The 19202-nt window shown below is 42.7% G+C and overlaps 1 protein-coding gene across 1 annotated transcript in view; it reads left to right on the top strand.

The window, feature by feature from the left end:
• Positions 1-14373: 14373 nt before the first annotated feature.
• tcof1 (treacle ribosome biogenesis factor 1) overlaps positions 14374-19202 on the top strand; it is a 45506-nt gene continuing 40677 nt past the window's right edge. Inside the window, exon 1 of the mRNA XM_060915132.1 lies at positions 14374-14583. Coding sequence (XP_060771115.1) covers positions 14467-14583 — 117 coding nt within the window. The 5' untranslated portion in view covers positions 14374-14466. The remainder of the gene's footprint in view (positions 14584-19202) is intronic.

Genomic DNA, 19202 nt, shown 5'->3' on the forward strand with positions numbered 1-19202 from the left:
TGTTGTCATGAAATTTAAAAATCACCTAATTTTTCTCTTTAAATGATACATTTTCTCAGTTTAAACATTTGATATGTCATCTATGTTCTATTCTGAATAAAATATGGAATTTTGAAACTTCCACATCATTGCATTCCGTTTTTATTTACAATTTGTACTTTGTCCCAACTTTTTTGGAATCGGGGTTGTACATATCCAGGCACCAACACCTCAACCATTCCAGGCATATGTCAGCAAAGTCTTCTGACACAAACCTATAGTTTAGCTCAAATTAATACTTGAGCAAAATCTGAGTTTTATTTATATATATATATATATATATATATATATATACACACACACCCATAACTGTACAATGTATATGTCTCTCTCTCTCACACACACACACACACACACACACACACACACACACACACTTTAAAGGGGACCTGAAGTCATTTTTAAACTTGCTTTATTTCTTAATTAATGTGTTATTCAATTACGTTTTCCATTTTATTAACCTTATATCGTGACTCGAAATGGCATATTATATTACACTTATCGGCCTTTTCGGTTTTTAGCCATGTTGAATGTAGTTCGTATGGTCCACGGCAGGCAGCGCTTATCCGCGCGATCCTCACGAGACTTGTGTGAGACTTCAAACGTGAAGTGTCAGCGCCGCCATTATGAAAACTGTTTACGCAGCGGCCAGATCGCCATATCATTTCAATTTAGATTAATTTCGAGATTTGCCAGCTTCATCAGTGATGGAGTATCAGTCCTGTGCACTGTGACGCGTGCACCTGAAGGCTCGGGCTGCGCGCACGCCGAGTGGGCTCCAGCACGCACGCCGTGAACAAGGCGCACCTGAGCTCAATTAAGGAACTATGTGTTTGCCTGTTTAAGGACTGTGCTGATGCATTTGCATCGCGAAGTATTACGATATGCATGCACGCATTACCGAGCCTTTCTACCTGTTGTCTTGATTTCCTGTTTCACAATCCTTGTGCTTGTTTTTCGTTCTTGTCCTCGCTTAGCCTTTGATGTACTGTTTGCGCCTTGACCGACCCTTTTGCCTGTATTCTAGTTTTTGATCTAGCCTGCCGTTTTGGATTGTTTGCCTGTGTATATATTGTCTCACTGTATATATATTCTGCACGTTGCTAAACTGGATACTTCTGCACATACAGAACCTCCCTCACGTACGTGACATGGAGATTATTCCATACGACTTCAAACCAACATGGAGTAGAGAAGAGTTGGAAAGACGACAGGATAAGGACTATGTTGGTCATGCTGGTATTTACGTCATTACTGTCGCACAATTAAAGCGTGCCAGATCAGGCGGCTGGTGGGTTTTCAAAATAATAAATACATATTATACTGAGCGTGTTTCCCACATAATACTCACTAAGGTTTCGGACAGCACTACAAAATGGTGTCCCCACTATATAGTGCCCTATATAGTGAGTAGGGAGCGATTTCGGACACAGGGAAAACTTCTGGCTTGATTATGTCGGCATTTGAAGGAGGGCGCACGCATCTTTTGACAACTTTGGCAGATGTCGGTCACTTTGATTTCCACTGTACGTTTTACTCCTGTGCTACGAAGTCTCGCACAGGTCTCAGTAAATCTCGTTTACGGCCATTGCTTTGACATACGGACTGATATATTACATAGCATATTTCAAACACGCAGAACTTGCTATAGCAGTGATAAAATAGTTGTCAGAAATGCATTCCTATATTTAATAAAATGAAATAAATAGAATTTTGATAAAAATTTTGCCTTCAGTTCTCCTTTAATACTTTTATTTGGACTGGCAAGGAAGCTGAAGTATCATGATCCAAATGATTGCAGAATAGGACACATGAACCATGTGCAAGCTGCAGAACACCCAAATCTAAACACTAAAACACGATATTTAAACACATTTATCATTATTATTATGGCTAGGTAGAACACCTGAGATATAAATATATTAAAATAAGCATAACATATTAACTTGTTTGCAGTAATTGCTTTTATAATGATCAGGGTTGCAGTGGATCCAGAGCCAATCCTGGGAACACTGGGCATGAAGAAAATATCCTGGATGAGATGACAGTCCATCGCAGGGCAGCATGCACACACACATTCACATCTGGGGAAATTTAGTGTCGTCAAACCTTTTACCTGCATGTTTCTGGGTTAATGGGAAGAAACTGGAGAAAATGTTTTATTCTGATCCATCAGAACTGCATTCAGAACCTGAAATCATGATGCTTGGGGAAAAACACATATTTTCGGTGCTACAAATGATACAGTAGAAATGAATGTACTGCGTCCGAATCCACCTCATGAAATTAAGGTTTATGGACATAGACATCCATCCATTATCTGTAGCCACTTATCCTGTTCTACAGGGTTGCAGGCAAGCTGGAGCCTATCCCAGCTGACTATGGGTGAGAGGTGGGGTACACCCTGGACAAGTCGCCAGGTCATCACAGGGCTGACACAGAGACAAACAACCATTCACACTCACACCTACGGCCAATTTAGAGCCACCAATTAACCTAACCTGCATGTCTTTGGGGGAAACCGGAGCACCCGGAGGAAACCCACACGGACAACATGCAAACTCCACATAGAAAGGCCCTCGTCGGCCGCTGGGCTCGAACCCAGGACCTTCTTGCTGTGAGGCAACAATGCTAACCACTACACCACTGTGCTGCCCTATGATAACTACAATGTGCCATATATTAAGCTCCTTACTGATTGAATCTAGACACCCAGAGTATTCCTTACTCTTCTCAGACAAGGGTACACTTTTGTGTAGTCTGATGTAAAATGTGTCTCATATTTTCATTTCTTGGGGCACTCTGCCTCTGCCATGACGCTCCTCCTCCTATGCACTGACTGACTGAATCATCGTTTGAGGGAGAAGCATGCGGAAGACGGCGGCCTGTTCACCTCTTCTCCTCTCCACTGCTTTGGCCAAACAGTGCATGCAGAGGAGGGAGAAAACATGCTTCACGCGCCATCGCAGCCACACTGCAAGTGCGTGCACACACATATACTGTATACAAACTACCAGAGGGCACGTATAACAACCATTCACAACTACGGTCAATTTAGAGCCACCAATTAACCTAATGTCTTTGGACTGTGGGGGAAACCGGAGGAAACCCACACAGACATGGGGAGAACATGCAAACTCCACACAGGAAGGCCCTCGCTAGCTGCTGGACTCGAACCCAGGACCTTCTTGCTGTGAGGCGACAGTACTAACCACGCCACCACTGTGCCACCACTGTGCCACCCACTTCATAGACAATTCAGTAAAAATATTGAGAGGTAGAAAATTCAGCACTTGAGATTCATGTGTGGTGAAGTCAAAATTTTATTTCTTGTTTATCTTCTCTCTTATGAACAGTATTAATCTCTATCTATATTATGTTTTTACATTTTGAATTCTTTTGACTTCAGTTCATACTTGTTTATCTGCGCACACATTTACCTCATGATTTATTTTCTATTATCTTTTTGAAGATGCAGTGACATGATTCAGTGATATGATGCTTTTTTATCACATCCACAAGGTTTTGGTTTCTGATTTCTTGGTGCCATACAGTAGAAAAAAACAGTTTGAGATAGATTTCTGCTGCACCCACAGTCCAGGAACCTCAAGTAACCTTGTCTTTAGTCCTCTTTTTTAAGCTTGATATGATCATTTATGGGCAGCACGGTGGTGTAGTGGTTAGTCCTGTCGCCTCACAGCAAGAAGGTCCTGGGTTCGAACCCAGTGGCCAGTGAGGGCCTTTCTGTGTGGAGTTTGCATGTTCTCCCCGTGTCTGTGTGGGTTTCCTCCGGGTGCTCCGGTTTCCCCCACAGTCCAAAGACATGCAGGTTAGGCTAATTGGTGGCTCTAAATTGACCGTAGGTGTGAATGTGAGTGTGAATGGTTGTTTGTCCCTGTGTCAGCCCTGTGATGACCTGGCGACTTGTCCAGGGTGTACCCCGCCTTTCGCCCGTAGTCAGCTGGGATAGGCTCCAGCTTGCCTGCGGCCCTGTAGAACAGGATAAGCGGCTACAGATAATGGATAGATGATCATTTACTAATAAGATACATATCTCTGTCTTTTCTCAATAACCAATCATGCATTAGAATTCTGCAATATATAAAGTGATGTAATCTGAATTGCTTTTCTATCAGATTCACCGAGAGTATACTCTCTCTCTCTCTCTCTCTCTCTCTTTATAGCATCATAAACACTTTTGTGTTTGCACTTCTGGACTCAGCATTTTTCTCTCCACTCTTCTTCAGGGTGGAATTTTCTCCACCAATATGGATGTACTTGTGAAAATTCACAGAAATCATCTGGCATACTGAGAAACAACTAGTCTGTTTCTTTTGTTTTGTTTACTCTCTCACTATCCTGTTTATTTTCCCCTTAGTTTTCTCCTCATTTTTTTTTTGTAAACTGAATTTTATCACCATATACTGTACAGTGCTGAATGTTTATACTGTTTAAACTGTTTTTTTTAACGAAAACAAAAATGAATCCTGAATTTTTTAAATCTCAAATTAAAAAAACAGTTGTGTCAGACCCAATATATTCAAATGTATAAGACTTGTATAAACATTTACAATCCTATCAAATTACACATTTTGTTTCTTTCAGCCTTTTTTATGCTTTTACACCACACACTCATGCACATGTTCCAGACGTCCAAAAAAACCTGCAGCAACAACTTTGCTTCAACCATTTGGGTGGTACTTTAACAAAAGATTAACACACACACACACACTAAACCCCAAGGCAAACACACTTGTTTCTTCTTTCTTAGACTGGTGAAGTTTAGATCTCTGTGTGTTGAGGTGAGGGTTTTTTTTGTGATTTTTCACCCAGAACTTCATCAGACCTCAGCAAACTCACAAACTGTGTGTGCGCGCGTGTGTGTGAGAGAGAGAGAGAGAGAGAGAGAGAGAGAGAGAGCTTGGCATATAATAAAAGTATAATTTTACCCCCAGCTCTGAGCCTAACTCCACCTACAGCATAAGTTTGAAAAATGCTAAAAAAAAAAGTGGACAAGGGGCTGAGATGGGGGTGGGGTTTGAAGGGAGTGTCAATTCCTGTGAAGGATGAGCTCGGTCAGCATCCATCCATTATCTGTAGCCGCTTATCCTGTTCTACAGGGTCACAGGCAAGCTGGAGCCTATCCCAGCTGACTATGGGCAAGAGGCGGGGTACACCCTGGACAAGTCGCCAGGTCATCACAGGGCTGACACATAGACACAGACAACCATTCACACTCACATTCACACCTACGGTCAATTTAGAGTCACCAGTTAACCTAACCTGCATGTCTTTGGACTGTGGGGGAAACCGGAGCACCCGGAGGAAACCCACGCGGACACGGGGAGAACATGCAAACTCCGCACAGAAAGGCCCTCACCAACCGCTGGGCTCGAACCCAGGACCTTCTTGCTGTGAGGCGACAGTGCTAACCACTGCACCACCGTGGCTTGGTCAGCATATATTTGAAAATGAGTGTGGTTTCACAGACTTTCACTCAAGGGGAGGGGCTGTGGGAGGTGGGTCGTCCACCTCTGATTCGAGAGTGTTGACATTCTTTTTTTAAATATAAAATTTCAAAACATAGAAAACTGCCAAATGGTTGACTCTATGTCAGTATCTTGCTTTCAAGGTTCAGGATGTTTCTAACCACTAAATGGTGTTTCTGAACCAGTTTCAACACATAAACTGTCAAATTTTTATAAAAAAGGTAATTTTGTCAATAGTAACACTAGTAACCCCCAACTACTCCCCAGGTTGGCCACTGCTGTGGATATGTCAGGGTCCTGTTGTACGTCGCTCTGGATAAGAGTAATGCCTGTAATGCACAGTAGAGTTATATAATTTAGTTAACAGCTCAAAAAGTATTTGTGTGCAGTACCTCTTTAAATGTAATTTAATTAGGAAGTATATTCTTTAAAAAGTGTTAAATCTAGAACTGTTACACTTTTATGCCTTTTTCAAAGCAAAGACCAGGGTCGAACCGGGGTTATTTGACCAATATTCAATCCTTCTTTTGTCAATTCAAACCAAGTGAGTCAGTATGGGTTAATCCTAATGTGGTCATGAAAATTCAGATAGGACCTGGGTCACAATCTGGGAGAGATGCATAACAGTCAACTCACAGGCCAGAAATGGGCTGATATCCCACATCTCCTGCACTCTTTCTTTCCTCTTAGCCACATCATTCTGTGCCTTTATTTAATTTTCCCTCAGATTACTGCTCGCTCATGGTAAGTGCGTGTGTCTGTGCACGTGCTGGCATGTGTGTTCACTGTTGATGCGCATTTGTGTGTGAAATGGTGTGGGCTGGAGCTCATACACACTTTGATTTAATAAACACATTGCCATGCGGAGAGAAATGGAGCACAGCAGCTTCATGGAGAGTACCTACTACTAATAATCAAGGAGATGTGTGAGAACAGGCACATGCTTTATTTCAGCTGCAGTGGTTTTGCCCAGAACTCATGCACATACTGAGTAACTTTAGTGGAGGAAAAAAAAAAAAAAAAACATGTGCAGCTTTTTTAGTCTTGTTTAACATGCTCTAAAATAAACTGTAGTAATGTTTGGAAGTTTGCACTCAAGAGTTGTTAAGGTTTTCTGCCATGTGAGTGTGTGTATGAGAGAGAGCGTGTCTGTGTTGAATTTTTTAAGTGCTTGCAGAACAAAGCACCCCATTTGCAAAATGAGATTCATTAATCCCGCCCTAACTATTAGTGACCCAGGCGGTGCCATTCACATTGAAGTCGACTCTTGTCTGACCCGAGTCTGAGAAATGGGTCACAAAGCTAAGTCAGGCAATGTGGGTTAACCCTTTCAGATACAAATCAATGAGGGTATAACCATGGTTGGCCACGAGGTTTGAAAGCGGTACTAGAAAGATAAGAGCCCTCAAAGAATGCACAGTTCTATTGCCTCATCTCATCTCATCTGTAGCCGCTTTATCCTTCTACAGGGTCGCAGGCAAGCTGAAGCCTATCCCAGCTGACTACGGGCAAAAGGCGGGGTACACCCTGGACAAGTCGCCAGGTCATCACAGGGCTGACACATAGACACAGACAACCATTCACACTCACATTCACACCTACGGTCAATTTAGAGTCACCAGTTAACCTAACCTGCATGTCTTTGGACTGTGGGGGAAACCGGAGCACCCGGAGGAAACCCACGCGGACACGGGGAGAACATGCAAACTCCGCACAGAAAGGCCCTTGCCGGCCCCGGGACTCGAACCCGGACCTTCTTGCTGTGAGGCGACAGCGCTAACCACTACACCACCGTGCCGCCCAGTTCTATTGTTTTAAGTTTTAAACAGTGTGATATGTGCCATGGTTAGCACTGTTGCCCCACAGCAAGAAGATTCTGGGTTTGAACCTCGTGGCAGACTGGGGTCTGTTTCTGTGGAGTTTGCAAGGTCTTTATTCTCCATTGGTGTGAATGTAAGTGTGAATGATTATTCATCCACTGCTCTGGACATGTGTGTGTGTTCATTGCTCATTTGTGTATGCATGTGTGTGTTCACTGCTTCAGATGGGTTAAATGCAGAGGTTAAATTTCACTGTGTGCTTGAGTGTACCTGTGACAAATAAAGGCTTCTTGGCTTAGCTTGGATTCTTTTCTGTGAATCCTGTCTCTGGGAATCACCAGACAGACAGAACCCTGAGAAAATTAAATCAGATTCACCAGAACTGCAACCAGAATTCATGATGCTTGCATTCAGCACCTTATATCCATGTGTGGTGAAGTTAAAATCTTACTTAGAGTTTATCATGTCTCTTATTAACAGTATTATTCTGTACCTGTATTATGTTTTTACCTTTTGAATAATGGTTTGACTTCAGTTTGTACTTATTGCTCATCTGTTATCTTTGTGAGGTTTCAGTGATGTGATGCGATGTTCTCCTTTTATCACATTCAGAAACTGATCTGAGCCAAGAATATATATATATATATATCATATATGGGTCCATCTCAGAAACTGGTCTCTCATTTGGGACATTATGGTCAAAAAATAAGTTTTCTAATTTTTTTTTTGCATTTACCTAACACTCAATGTTTCTTTTGTCATGTTTAATAAGAATAAAGATAGTATCCTGCTTTATCTGGCCTCCACTGTGGACATTTTTTTAATTATAATTCAAATGCTTTTGTAAAATTGATTTACATATAAAATAACTCCATCATGAAGAATTAAAGCCCCTCCTTCACAGATGAGTGAAAATATTGAATAAATTTCCTCTTTTTGATTGCTTGGGTTAAAAATGCCAAGTTATGATGACTGAATTGATTATTCACTTAAATATGAATAATATGATCCATTTTGGGTATTTGATATGGCGAAATAGGACACAATGGAAAAATCAAGAACACACCGGAAAGATGAGAATAACGGCGGTGGTAAAAGAACAGCGACTGTACCGGCTGAAGGTCGCACGGGTTTCTGCTGCGGCGCGCGAGCAACGGGACATCACTATCACACCGGAGGGAGCGCGAGGTGGGGGCGGGGCAAAATGACTGGCCGTAGATTCTATCAAAAGTTCAATCTAAATTGACCATGGTTACAAAATATTGGCCAAAAATACGCAAACACTATGAAATATGAAAGTAAGATGAAAAAGAAACGTTCTATTGCCTTATACTGCAAGGCTAAAACAAAATAAAACTGTCAAAATTCACCTTTTCAGTGATAACGTCCGAACAGATTGCCTGCGTAACAGAAAGGCCGCAAATGGAAGCACGATCAACTTCTAACTGTTGGAGTGGAAAATTCCATTCTACACATGCAAATTGCTAATGTGTGTCCTTCCCCGCACACAAATAACACGCTACGGTAAAAAATAGACCACGACTCATTTTATAGCTCAGAAATTCATACAAGACCAGCTACCATCGTAACATATTCTGTAAGAAACAGATTCTATACCTAACTTTCAGCTTTCGTTTTAAAAAACAAAATCGCAGATTTATAACTACATTTTTATATGGCGTAGTGATTTTAAGTTACTACTTTTGGTGAGGTAGTGACCTCGACCCTGAGGCTTTCTGTTTAGATCAAAACACACGATCATATTGGTTTTGGGTATGCGGAAAATCGTGATCAAATATTTTGCATGATGTTTTATTACGGTTATGATTATTCTGTGAGCGCACCAATCCTTAGGTGTATAAAGTTACAACTTAAAATACAATTAGTGATAACTGTAGACTTTTCAGTGGACTACAACCTTTTTAAGGGAATGCGATGTAGTCAACCATTTATCATGTCCCAGATCAAGCCACCATTTTTCCACAAATTTGCAGAATTTTTGCCAAATTCTGAATATTCACATCAAAGATTTAGTTTTATCTGTATTATTTCTTTCATCGTTTTATTTCAAATTAAAACCAACATCACTATTCAAAACCGTATAGTTTATTGACTGAGTATATTTAGTGAGGTACCCCCACAGTACCCAGTTTCTGATATATATATATATATATATATATACACAATTGTTTTACTGGGAAATGCACCACTCGTATTTTTCATACGAGTACATCTGGGACATTGAGAACCAAAACCATGACATAAATCTCTGTGTCACTCGTGAGGAAATTGATGAATTGTTCTGATAAATTTGCGTAATTTTTCTTTGTAAACATCTCATCTCATTATCTGTAGCCGCTTTATCCTGTTCTACAGGGTCACAGGCAAGCTGGAGCCTATCCCAGCTGACTACGGACGAAAGGCGGGGTACACCCTGGACAAGTCGCCAGGTCATCACAGGGCTGACACATAGACACAGACAACCATTCACACTCACATTCACACCTACGGTCAATTTAGAGTCACCAGTTAACCTAACCTGCATGTCTTTGGACTGTGGGGGAAACCGGAGCACCTGGAGGAAACCCACGCGGACACGGGGAGAACATGCAAACTCCACACAGAAAGGCCCTCGCCAGCCACGGGGCTCAAACCCAGACCTTCTTGCTGTGAGGCAACAGCGTTAACTACTACACCATCGTGCTGCCCCCTTTGCAAACATGTCTATATAATAAAAAGAAAATCACACATTGGCTTGAAGATATGAAGTTTATCTTGTGTTAAAAAACTCATATTTTTCATACAAAATACATTACGGATCTGAGTGACATATTTCCTGATATTTCACTCCAATGACGTCACTCCGAATGTTTTCCCGCTAACTTGATGTACCTTGTCAAAATGTCAAACCAGTTCAACATTAAAATTCTTTTGATTAACCTGCTTTTTTCTATGGATGTGTCCATATAATACACTACATGGTGTCGCGAAGATATATATATATATATATATATATATAAAGCATACCTCATTTTACTTAATGAGGTGCTGATTAAGTGATCACCTGAACCAAATCTTATTCAATGAGGAAAAGTATAAAAACCACTGCTGTGGTCATCACTATCCTTTTGCAGTAGGACTAGTTTGGATGGCAAAAATAGTGCTAGTAGTACCTTAAATTTAATCATCCATTCATTATCTGTAGCTGCTTATGCTGTTCTACAGGGTCGCGGGCAAGCTGGAGCCTATCCCAGCTGACTATGGGTGAGAGGCGGGGTACACCCTGGACAAGTCACCAGGTTATCGCAGGGCTGACACAGAGACAAACAGCCATTCATTACGGTCAATTTAGAGCCACCAATTAGCCTAACCTGTATGTCTTTGGACTGTGGGGGAAACCAGAGAACATGCAAACTCCACACAGAGAGGCTTTTTTCGGCTGCTGGGCTCGAACCCAGGATCTTCTTGCTGTGAGGCAACAGTGCTAACCACTACGCCACCCTGCTGCCTGATAATTTTACAGTGGTCTCTTAATTTTTTTTCAGAGGTATATATATATATATATATATATATCCCCATTATCCGTAGCCGCTTATCCTGTTCTACAGGGTCGCAGGCAAGCTGGAGCCTATCCCAGCTGACTATGGGCAAAAGGCAGGGTACACCCTGGACAAGTCGCCAGGTCATCACAGGGCTCACACACAGAATCAAACAACAATCCACAGTTACAGTCAATTTAGAGCCACCAATTAACCTAACCTGCATGTCTTTGTGGGAAACCAGAGGAAGCCCACACAGACCCAGGGAGAACATGCAAACTCCACACAGAAAGGCCCTCGTCAGCGACTGGGCTCAAACCCAGAACCTTCTTGATGTGAGGCGACCATGCTAACCGCTGCACCACCATGCCACCCTGGTGACTTTATGCTCCTCGTGCAAAAATTCAATCAGTTCAGCTGTACTTTCTGAGGAGGCTAAGGAAGTTTGGTATGTCGCCCAAGATCCTCAGCAAATTCTACAGCTGTGTGATTGAGAGCATCATGACCAACTGCATCACTTTGTGAACATCTGACAGGAGTCTATAACCATGGACTACCTCCCTGTAAACTGTCCTTGACTGTTTACATTTGTTTGCACATTACTGCCCTTTTGCTGCTATGTCCAGTCATTGCCTTATTTTTGTATTACACTACCTATTTTGCACTACATTTACCTTTATTTTGTATTATACTGGGTGGTTTTTTTGCACTATATTGCCTTTAATTTGTATTATTTCTTCCACCTATTTATTTATTTATTTGTAATTGGCATTCATGGTGGACAGCAAACTAAGAATTTCATTGTGCAAGAGGACATGTTCCTGACTGTGCGTATGACAATAAACACTTTGAACTTTGTTTGATGGCTTATGACCATATATCTTCCAATATATATATATATATATATATATATATATATATATATATATATATATATATATATATAGAGAGAGAGAGAGAGAGAGAGAGAGAGAGAGAGAGAGCGCTTTTAACAATAGACATTGTCCCAAAGCAGCTTTACAGAATTTGAATGACTTAAGACATGAGCTAATTTTATCCCTAATCTATATGGGGGGCGGCACGGTGGTGTAGTGGTTAGCGCTGTCGCCTCACAGCAAGAAGGTCCTGGGTTCGAGCCCCGGGGCCGGCGAGGGCCTTTCTGTGTGGAGTTTGCATGTTCTCCCCGTGTCCGCGTGGGTTTCCTCCGGGTGCTCCGGTTTCCCCCACAGTCCAAAGACATGCAGGTTAGGTTAACTGGTGACTCTAAATTGACCGTAGGTGTGAATGTGAGTGTGAATGGTTGTCTGTGTCTATGTGTCAGCCCTGTGATGACCTGGCGACTTGTCCAGGGTGTACCCCGCCTTTCGCCCGTAGTCAGCTGGGATAGGCTCCAGCTTGCCTGCGACCCTGTAGAAGGATAAAGCGGCTAGAGATAATGAGATGAGATGAGATGAGATCTATATGGGGATAGATTAGGGATAAAATTAGCTAGTTTAGGTTAGGGATTAGGGTTTTATCCCTAATCTATATGGGGATAGGGCGGCACGGTGGTGTAGTAGTTAGCGCTGTTGCCGCACAGCAAGAAGGTTCGGGTTCGAGCCCCGTGGCCGACAAGGGCCTTTCTGTGCGGAGTTTGCATGTTGTCTGTGTGGGTTTCCTCCGGGTGCTCCGGTTTCCCCCACAGTCCAAAGACATGCAGGTTAGGTTAACTGGTGACTCTAAATTGACTGTAGGTATGAATGGTTGTCTATGTCTATGTGTCAGCCCTGTGATGACCTGGTGACTTGTCCAGGGTGTACCCCGCCTTTCGCCCGTAGTCAGCTGGGATAGGCTCCAGCTTGCCTGCGACCCTGTAGAACAGGATAAAGCGGCTAGAGATAATGAGATGAGATGAGATTTTTGGGGGTTTTCTTCTTCTTCTTCTTTTGAGTTTTTTGCTGGTTGGCAAACCAACTTAAAGGTGCATTACTGCCACCGACTGGGCTGGAGTGTGGAACAGAAGCTATTTTGGGGGGAGGGGGAGATATTCTCATCTCATCTCATTATCTCTACCCGCTTTATCCTTCTACAGGGTCGCCGGCAAGCTGGAGCCTATCCCAGCTGACTATGGGCGAAAGGCGGGGTACACCCTGGACAAGTCGCCAGGTCATCACAGGGCTGACACATAGACACAGACAACCATTCACACCTACGGTCAATTTAGAGTCACCAGTTAACCTAACCTGCATGTCTTTGGACTGTGGGGGAAACCGGAGCACCCAGAGGAAACCCACACGGACACGGGGAGAACATGCAAACTCCGCACAGAAAGGCCCTCGCAGGCCCCGGGGCTCGAACCCAGGACCTTCTTGCTGTGAGGCGACAGCGCTAACCACTACACCACCGTGCCACCCGGGGGAGATATTATTTTAGCTATTTCTGTTTCTTTTAAAGGGCGGCACGGTGGTGTAGTGGTTAGCACTGTCGCCTCACAGCAAGAAGGTCCTGGGTTTGATCCCAGCGGCCGGCGAGGGCCTTTCTGTGTGGAGTTTGCATGTTCTCCCCGTGTCCACGTGGGTTTCCTCCGGGTGCTCCGGTTTCCCCCACAGTCCAAAGACATGCAGGTTAGGTTAACTGGTGACTCTAAATTGACTGTAGGTGTGAATGTGAGTGTGAATGGTTGTCTGTGTCTATGTGTCAGCCCTGTGATGACCTGGCGACTTGTCCAGGGTGTACCCCGCCTTTCGCCCGTAGTCAGCTGGGATAGGCTCCAGCTTGCCTGCGACCCTGTAGAACAGGATAAAGCGGCTAGAGATAATGAGATGAGATTTTTGGGGTTTTCTTCTTCTTCTTTTGAGTTTTTTGCTGGTTGGCAAACCAACTTAAAGGTGCATTACTGCCACCGACTGGGCTGGAGTGTGGAACAGAAGCTATTTTGGGGGGAGGGGGAGATATTATTTTAGCTATTTCTGTTTCTTTTAAAGGGCGGCATGGTGGTGTAGTGGTTAGCACTGTCGCCTCACAGCAAGAAGGTCCTGGGTTTGATCCCAGCGGCCGGCGAGGGCCTTGTGTGGAGTTTGCATGTTCTCCCCGTGACCGCGTGGGTTTCCTCCGGGTGCTCCGGTTTCCCCCACAGTCCAAAGACATGCAGGTTAGGTTAACTGGTGACTCTAAATTGACCGTAGGTGTGAATGTGAGTGTGAATGGTTGTCTGTGTCTATGTGTCAGCCCTGTGATGACCTGGCGACTTGTCCAGGGTGTACCCCGCCTTTCGCCCGTAGTCAGCTGGGATAGGCTCCAGCTTGCCTGCGACCCTGTAGAACAGGATAAAGCGGCTACAGATAATGAGATGAGATATAGATAATGGTTCTCTCTCTCTCTCTCATTATAGATAGTGTGTGAACGCACATTCTCTTGTTTGGAGTCCGTGTCTCGCGCTCCCCATTTCTCAACTTCATTTCCCACAATGCAATGGCCGTGGCGTGACGTCACAAGTTCAAAGGTGAGCTCAAGCATGGCGGTGACAAGAAGGAGCTAACAGAAACATACAAATGCGTTAAAGTTGATAAAATTCTTTTTTTTAATTTTTATTTTGGGAAAATGACTTCCAAGGACACTGGCACTTCTCAGCATGCGCTAATTTATCTGATTTATCGACATTTAAAGGAGAAAGGATTCAAGAAAGCCGCCAGCGCGCTCAAAACACACGCTGCTCAGGTTTCTCACCTTCACTTCCAGCGTCTCTTTCTGTTAATGCCGGCACTGAACACTTCAGACTGTACTGGAGCGGTGTGGTGTCGTGTTTCAGGGATCAGATGTGTGACAGAGTCGCATTAAACCCAACAGGCAGGAGGGGAGCATGGCTCTCTCTCTCTCTCTGTGAGTGACAGTCAAGCCGGAAAGTCTGCACACCCCTTTCACTTTCTCCACGTTTTATTACTTTACAGACTTATTCTACAGTAGCTTGAGTTTGTCAAAAATTCTACACAAAATAGCCCATAATGACAGTGAAAGCAGGTATTTAGAAAATATGCAATTTTATTTTACTGACACAAATAGGTTATTTAAGGTGTGTACAGATATGTAACCCCCCGCCTAGTACTTGGTTGATGCACCTTTGGCAGCAATTACAACTTCAAGGCGTCTTGGGAAAGAAACTACAAGCTTGGCACACTTGTTTCTGGACATTTTTGCCCATTCTTCTTGGCATATCCTTGCAAGCTCCATCAGGTTGGATGGGGAGCATTGGTACACAGCCATTTGCAGCTCCTTCCACAGATGTTCAATTGGATTCAGGTCTGGGCTCTGACTGGGCCACTCAAGCACATTCACAGACTTTCTCCGAAGCCACTCCTTTGTTCTCTTAGCTGTGTGCTTCGGGTCGTTGTCATGTTGGAAGGTAAACCTTCACCCCAGTCTGAGGTCCGGAGCACTCTGGAGCAGGTTGTTTTCTTCAAGGATCTCAGTGTACTTAGCTGCATTCATCTTTCCCTCTATCAGGACTAGTCGCCCATTCCCGCTGCTGAAAAACATCTCCACTTCATGATGCTGCCACCGCCATGCTTCACTGTAGGGATGGCATTAACCAGGTGATGAGCGGTACCTGGTTTCCTCCAGAAATCTGAGGTCTGCAGATAATTCCTTTGACCCCATGGCTTGGAGTTTGCTCTGACATGTACTGTCACCTGTGGGACCTTATATAGGCAGGTGTTGGCAATCCCCAATCATGTCCAAACAATTGAATTTACCACAGGCAGACTCCAATTAAGTTGTAGAAACATCTCAGGCAGTATCATTGGAAACAAAATGCACCTCAGCTCACTTTTGGGTGTCATATCAAAGGGTGTGCACATATGATATTTTACATTTTGATTTTTAATAAATTAGCACAAATGTCTAAAAACCTGCTTTCACTTTGTCATTACGGGCTATTTTGTGTAGAATTTTGTGACAAAAAAGGAACTCAATCTATTGTAGAATAAGTCTGTAATGTAATAAAATATGGAGAAGGTGAAAGGGGTGTGCAGACTTTCTGGCTTGACTGTGTGTGTGTGTGTGTATATATATATATATATTAGGGCTGTCAAAAGATTAATTTTCTTGATCGCAACTAATCTCAGAAATTTCATAGTTAATCGCGATTAATCTTGATTTACTTTGCATGTGTAAAATTGATATTTTGCAGTAAGACCGTTCGAATCTAAAGTTAAACCCACAATGCAAAGTATTTCTGACCATTGTGTCTTAAATTGGAATAAAATGAAGACGGAGACAAAAGCAGAATTTATCTTTTGGCCTTTTTTATTTCAAAAAGAGTGTAGAGAAAGGAAAACAAGTATTAAGAATGAATGACTGGCTACTGCTTGACACAGGGTGCATTTTACTCTCGTCTTGTCGACTTGTCCGTCTGGATGTTTTTTAAATTCAAACAAACCATTCAGAGGTCCAGAAAACCGTTGCTTATCCATCACAAAAGAGGACTAAACTGAAGACAACAGCGTGCCCTTCCATGCCAATGCCAACGACTCGATGGAAACCACACGCTTCCGCTTGAGCTGCCTACGGATGCGTAGAAGGAACAAAAGACTAGCAAACTCGAAATAGCGCGTTTAACCGAAAATGAGTTTAATTAATACAACCAGAGGAGCTGCATGTGGATGGTAGAAGTGTGGAAAATGCTGGTAAACTCTGATCGCGATTAAAAAAATATTCGCGATCACAATTTACATTAATCTAATCGTGATTAACGCGTTAATATTCCCAGCCCTATATATAAAATATACACACACACACACACACACACACACGTGTGCTCGCACTCAAACTGATCTCCCTGTGTTTAAAACAGTCCTCCTCCTGTAGCTCTCAGTGCCTCAGACCTGGAGTCCCCCCTGTCCTGCACACCCGAGTGATTCTTCTGCTTTAACACACCAAATTCTCCTCATCAGCTCATGAACAATCCTGTCCTGATGTTAAAGTGGGTGTGTTAGAGCAGAACCTGTGTTTTAGAGGAGGTGGTGTTTTCTCCGTGTAGCTATAACTAAGCTAACTACAACCTAATTTACTGTCAGAGATTAACACTACAGTTTCTATTGTTCTCTATTATTGATTTCTTATCAAGTTCAGGTAGAGCTTTCAGTAGCTAGCTTTAAGTATATCTTTGGCTTTTTGATGCTGTGAAAGGTATATTTTCTATGTTTTTGATATTCGTTTGACAAATTAGCTTAATGAAAACTATTATATAATGCTTTCTAACATCTGGTCAGATGAAAATTGGGGCTGACCCTGCCTTACATTACATTAATGACGTTTAGCAGACAATCTTTTCCAGAGCAACATACCCAGAGCAGCCTGAGGAGCAGCTGGGGGTGAGGTGCCTTGCTCAAGGACACTTAAACCATTCCTGCTAGTCCAGGGAATCGAACCGGTGACCTTTGGGTCCTAAAAGCTGTTTCTCTTACCATTAGGTCATGGCTTCCTCCGTGAGGGAAAGGTGTGTTTAAATGTCTGCCTTACTTACAGTACAGTTGACCCTGTGTTAGTAAGCAGTGTACCTGGAAAATAAATTTGTGGATAAAAATAATTTACCTTCGAATCTTCCATGTCATGCATAATATATTATTTTTTCAGTAGTAGTCTATATTTTAAGGAGATGCACAATAGGTGAAGAGGTTTTTTTTCCTAAAACAACAGATGCCACAGTCCGTGCCAGTTGCCAAATTTTATTTTGTATTTAAGCATTTTTCAAAAAATGTACACTATTTTTGAATGAGGCTTCATCATTAAATAGGTGTAACTTAACTATATACTTAAAGGAGATACGCAGAACCTTTTATTTTTAAATACATTTTTGAGTGGATAGTATCTCCATCCTTGACTCTTGTATGCTGCAGAAATGGGAATTTAAAAAAATTTTTTTGAGAGTTAAAATCAACCGCAAAGTTGGCATTCGAGCTGCCCCGCTGAGCCAGCCAGCCCTGAGTGTGTGACGTCACAGCGGTAACCGGTTTTAAGGCCGAGGCCTTTTACAGCTATAGACCAAAGTCATATAAATAATAATTGATGGTGAAAGTAAGAAATCCCGTTACCGACTTGCTCAACTAAGACTGATTTGACTTCACTGATTGTGAGTTGACTCTCATTAAAACAGGATAGGTGTTATAACTAGGGATGTTAACCAATGACCGTTTGACCGGTGGTTGACCGAATCAGCGTCAACCGGTTAATTTTTTTTTGGTTGTTGGTTAAAAAAAAAAAAAATCAATCGTTTTGAAGCTGCCGATTTTGGAGCGGAGAACCTGGAATTCTGTGTTGTAAACGCTTGGGGCATGCCATGCGGTGTAAGGACGACAGCTGACAAATCAGAAACACCCATTCAGTCATGTCCCGCCCTAGTTGAACACAGCTGCCACTCGGCGAAAGAAAAGTGTAGACACAGGCTTTTTAGCTTAGAAATTACTATTCTGTTTGTTTTTTTTAATTATTATTAGAAGGCACATTGAGTTTAGTCCTGCCTTGGCCAGTGCATTCTGAAAGTATGTTTCGGTCTGTAGCCAACAATGCATGTTATTGCAGATCATGTCTCTCCACACAAACTAAAGGCGCAGATATTTTTAAGTTCGTTTCTTAGGCAAGGATTTTAAGATCGTTACCTTGTTGACAGTTTCAGCGTGAATCTTCCGCCTTCCTCAGAACTTCCATGAAACAGGAAGTATGAGAAGAAAACAGTAAATCAGAAAGCTGGGCACATTTGCGCAGCTTCCGTGCAAACGTGCGCAGCTTTCTGATTTACTGTTTTCTTCTCATACTTCCTGTTTCATGGACTGTAACAGCATTTGCTCATTTAGTAATTTTAATACAGAATTTACTCTGATGAAATTATTCAGACACTCCAACGCCCCCCTAAAAAAAAAAAAAAAATCAGATCTGCACGATTCAGCCGTGAAAAAGGCGGCATCCGCCAAAAGGCGCACCGGTTAACCGACTTTAACCGGCTAATGAGGCTCGGTGGTCGGTCAAGATTTTTTTTAGTTTTCGCCATCCCTAGTTATAACTTTTTTTTTTTTTTTTTTAAAGATATTTTTTTGGGCTTTTTGCACCTTTATTGGATAGGACAGTGTAGAGACAGGAAATGAGCGGGAGAGAGAGAGACGGGAAGGGATCGGGAAATGACCTCGGGCCGGAATCGAACCCGGGTCGCCCGCATTCATGGTATGGCGCCTTAACCACCTGAGCCACGACGCCCCCATCCCTAGTTATAACTTATGCAACATACATATGCATGCATTTTCACTGATAAAACGTAAAAGGCTAATTAAATAATTAGATGAACTGAG

The sequence above is a fragment of the Neoarius graeffei genome, chromosome 2, assembly GCF_027579695.1.
Source record: "Neoarius graeffei isolate fNeoGra1 chromosome 2, fNeoGra1.pri, whole genome shotgun sequence".
Classification (NCBI taxonomy): Eukaryota; Metazoa; Chordata; class Actinopteri; order Siluriformes; family Ariidae; genus Neoarius; species Neoarius graeffei.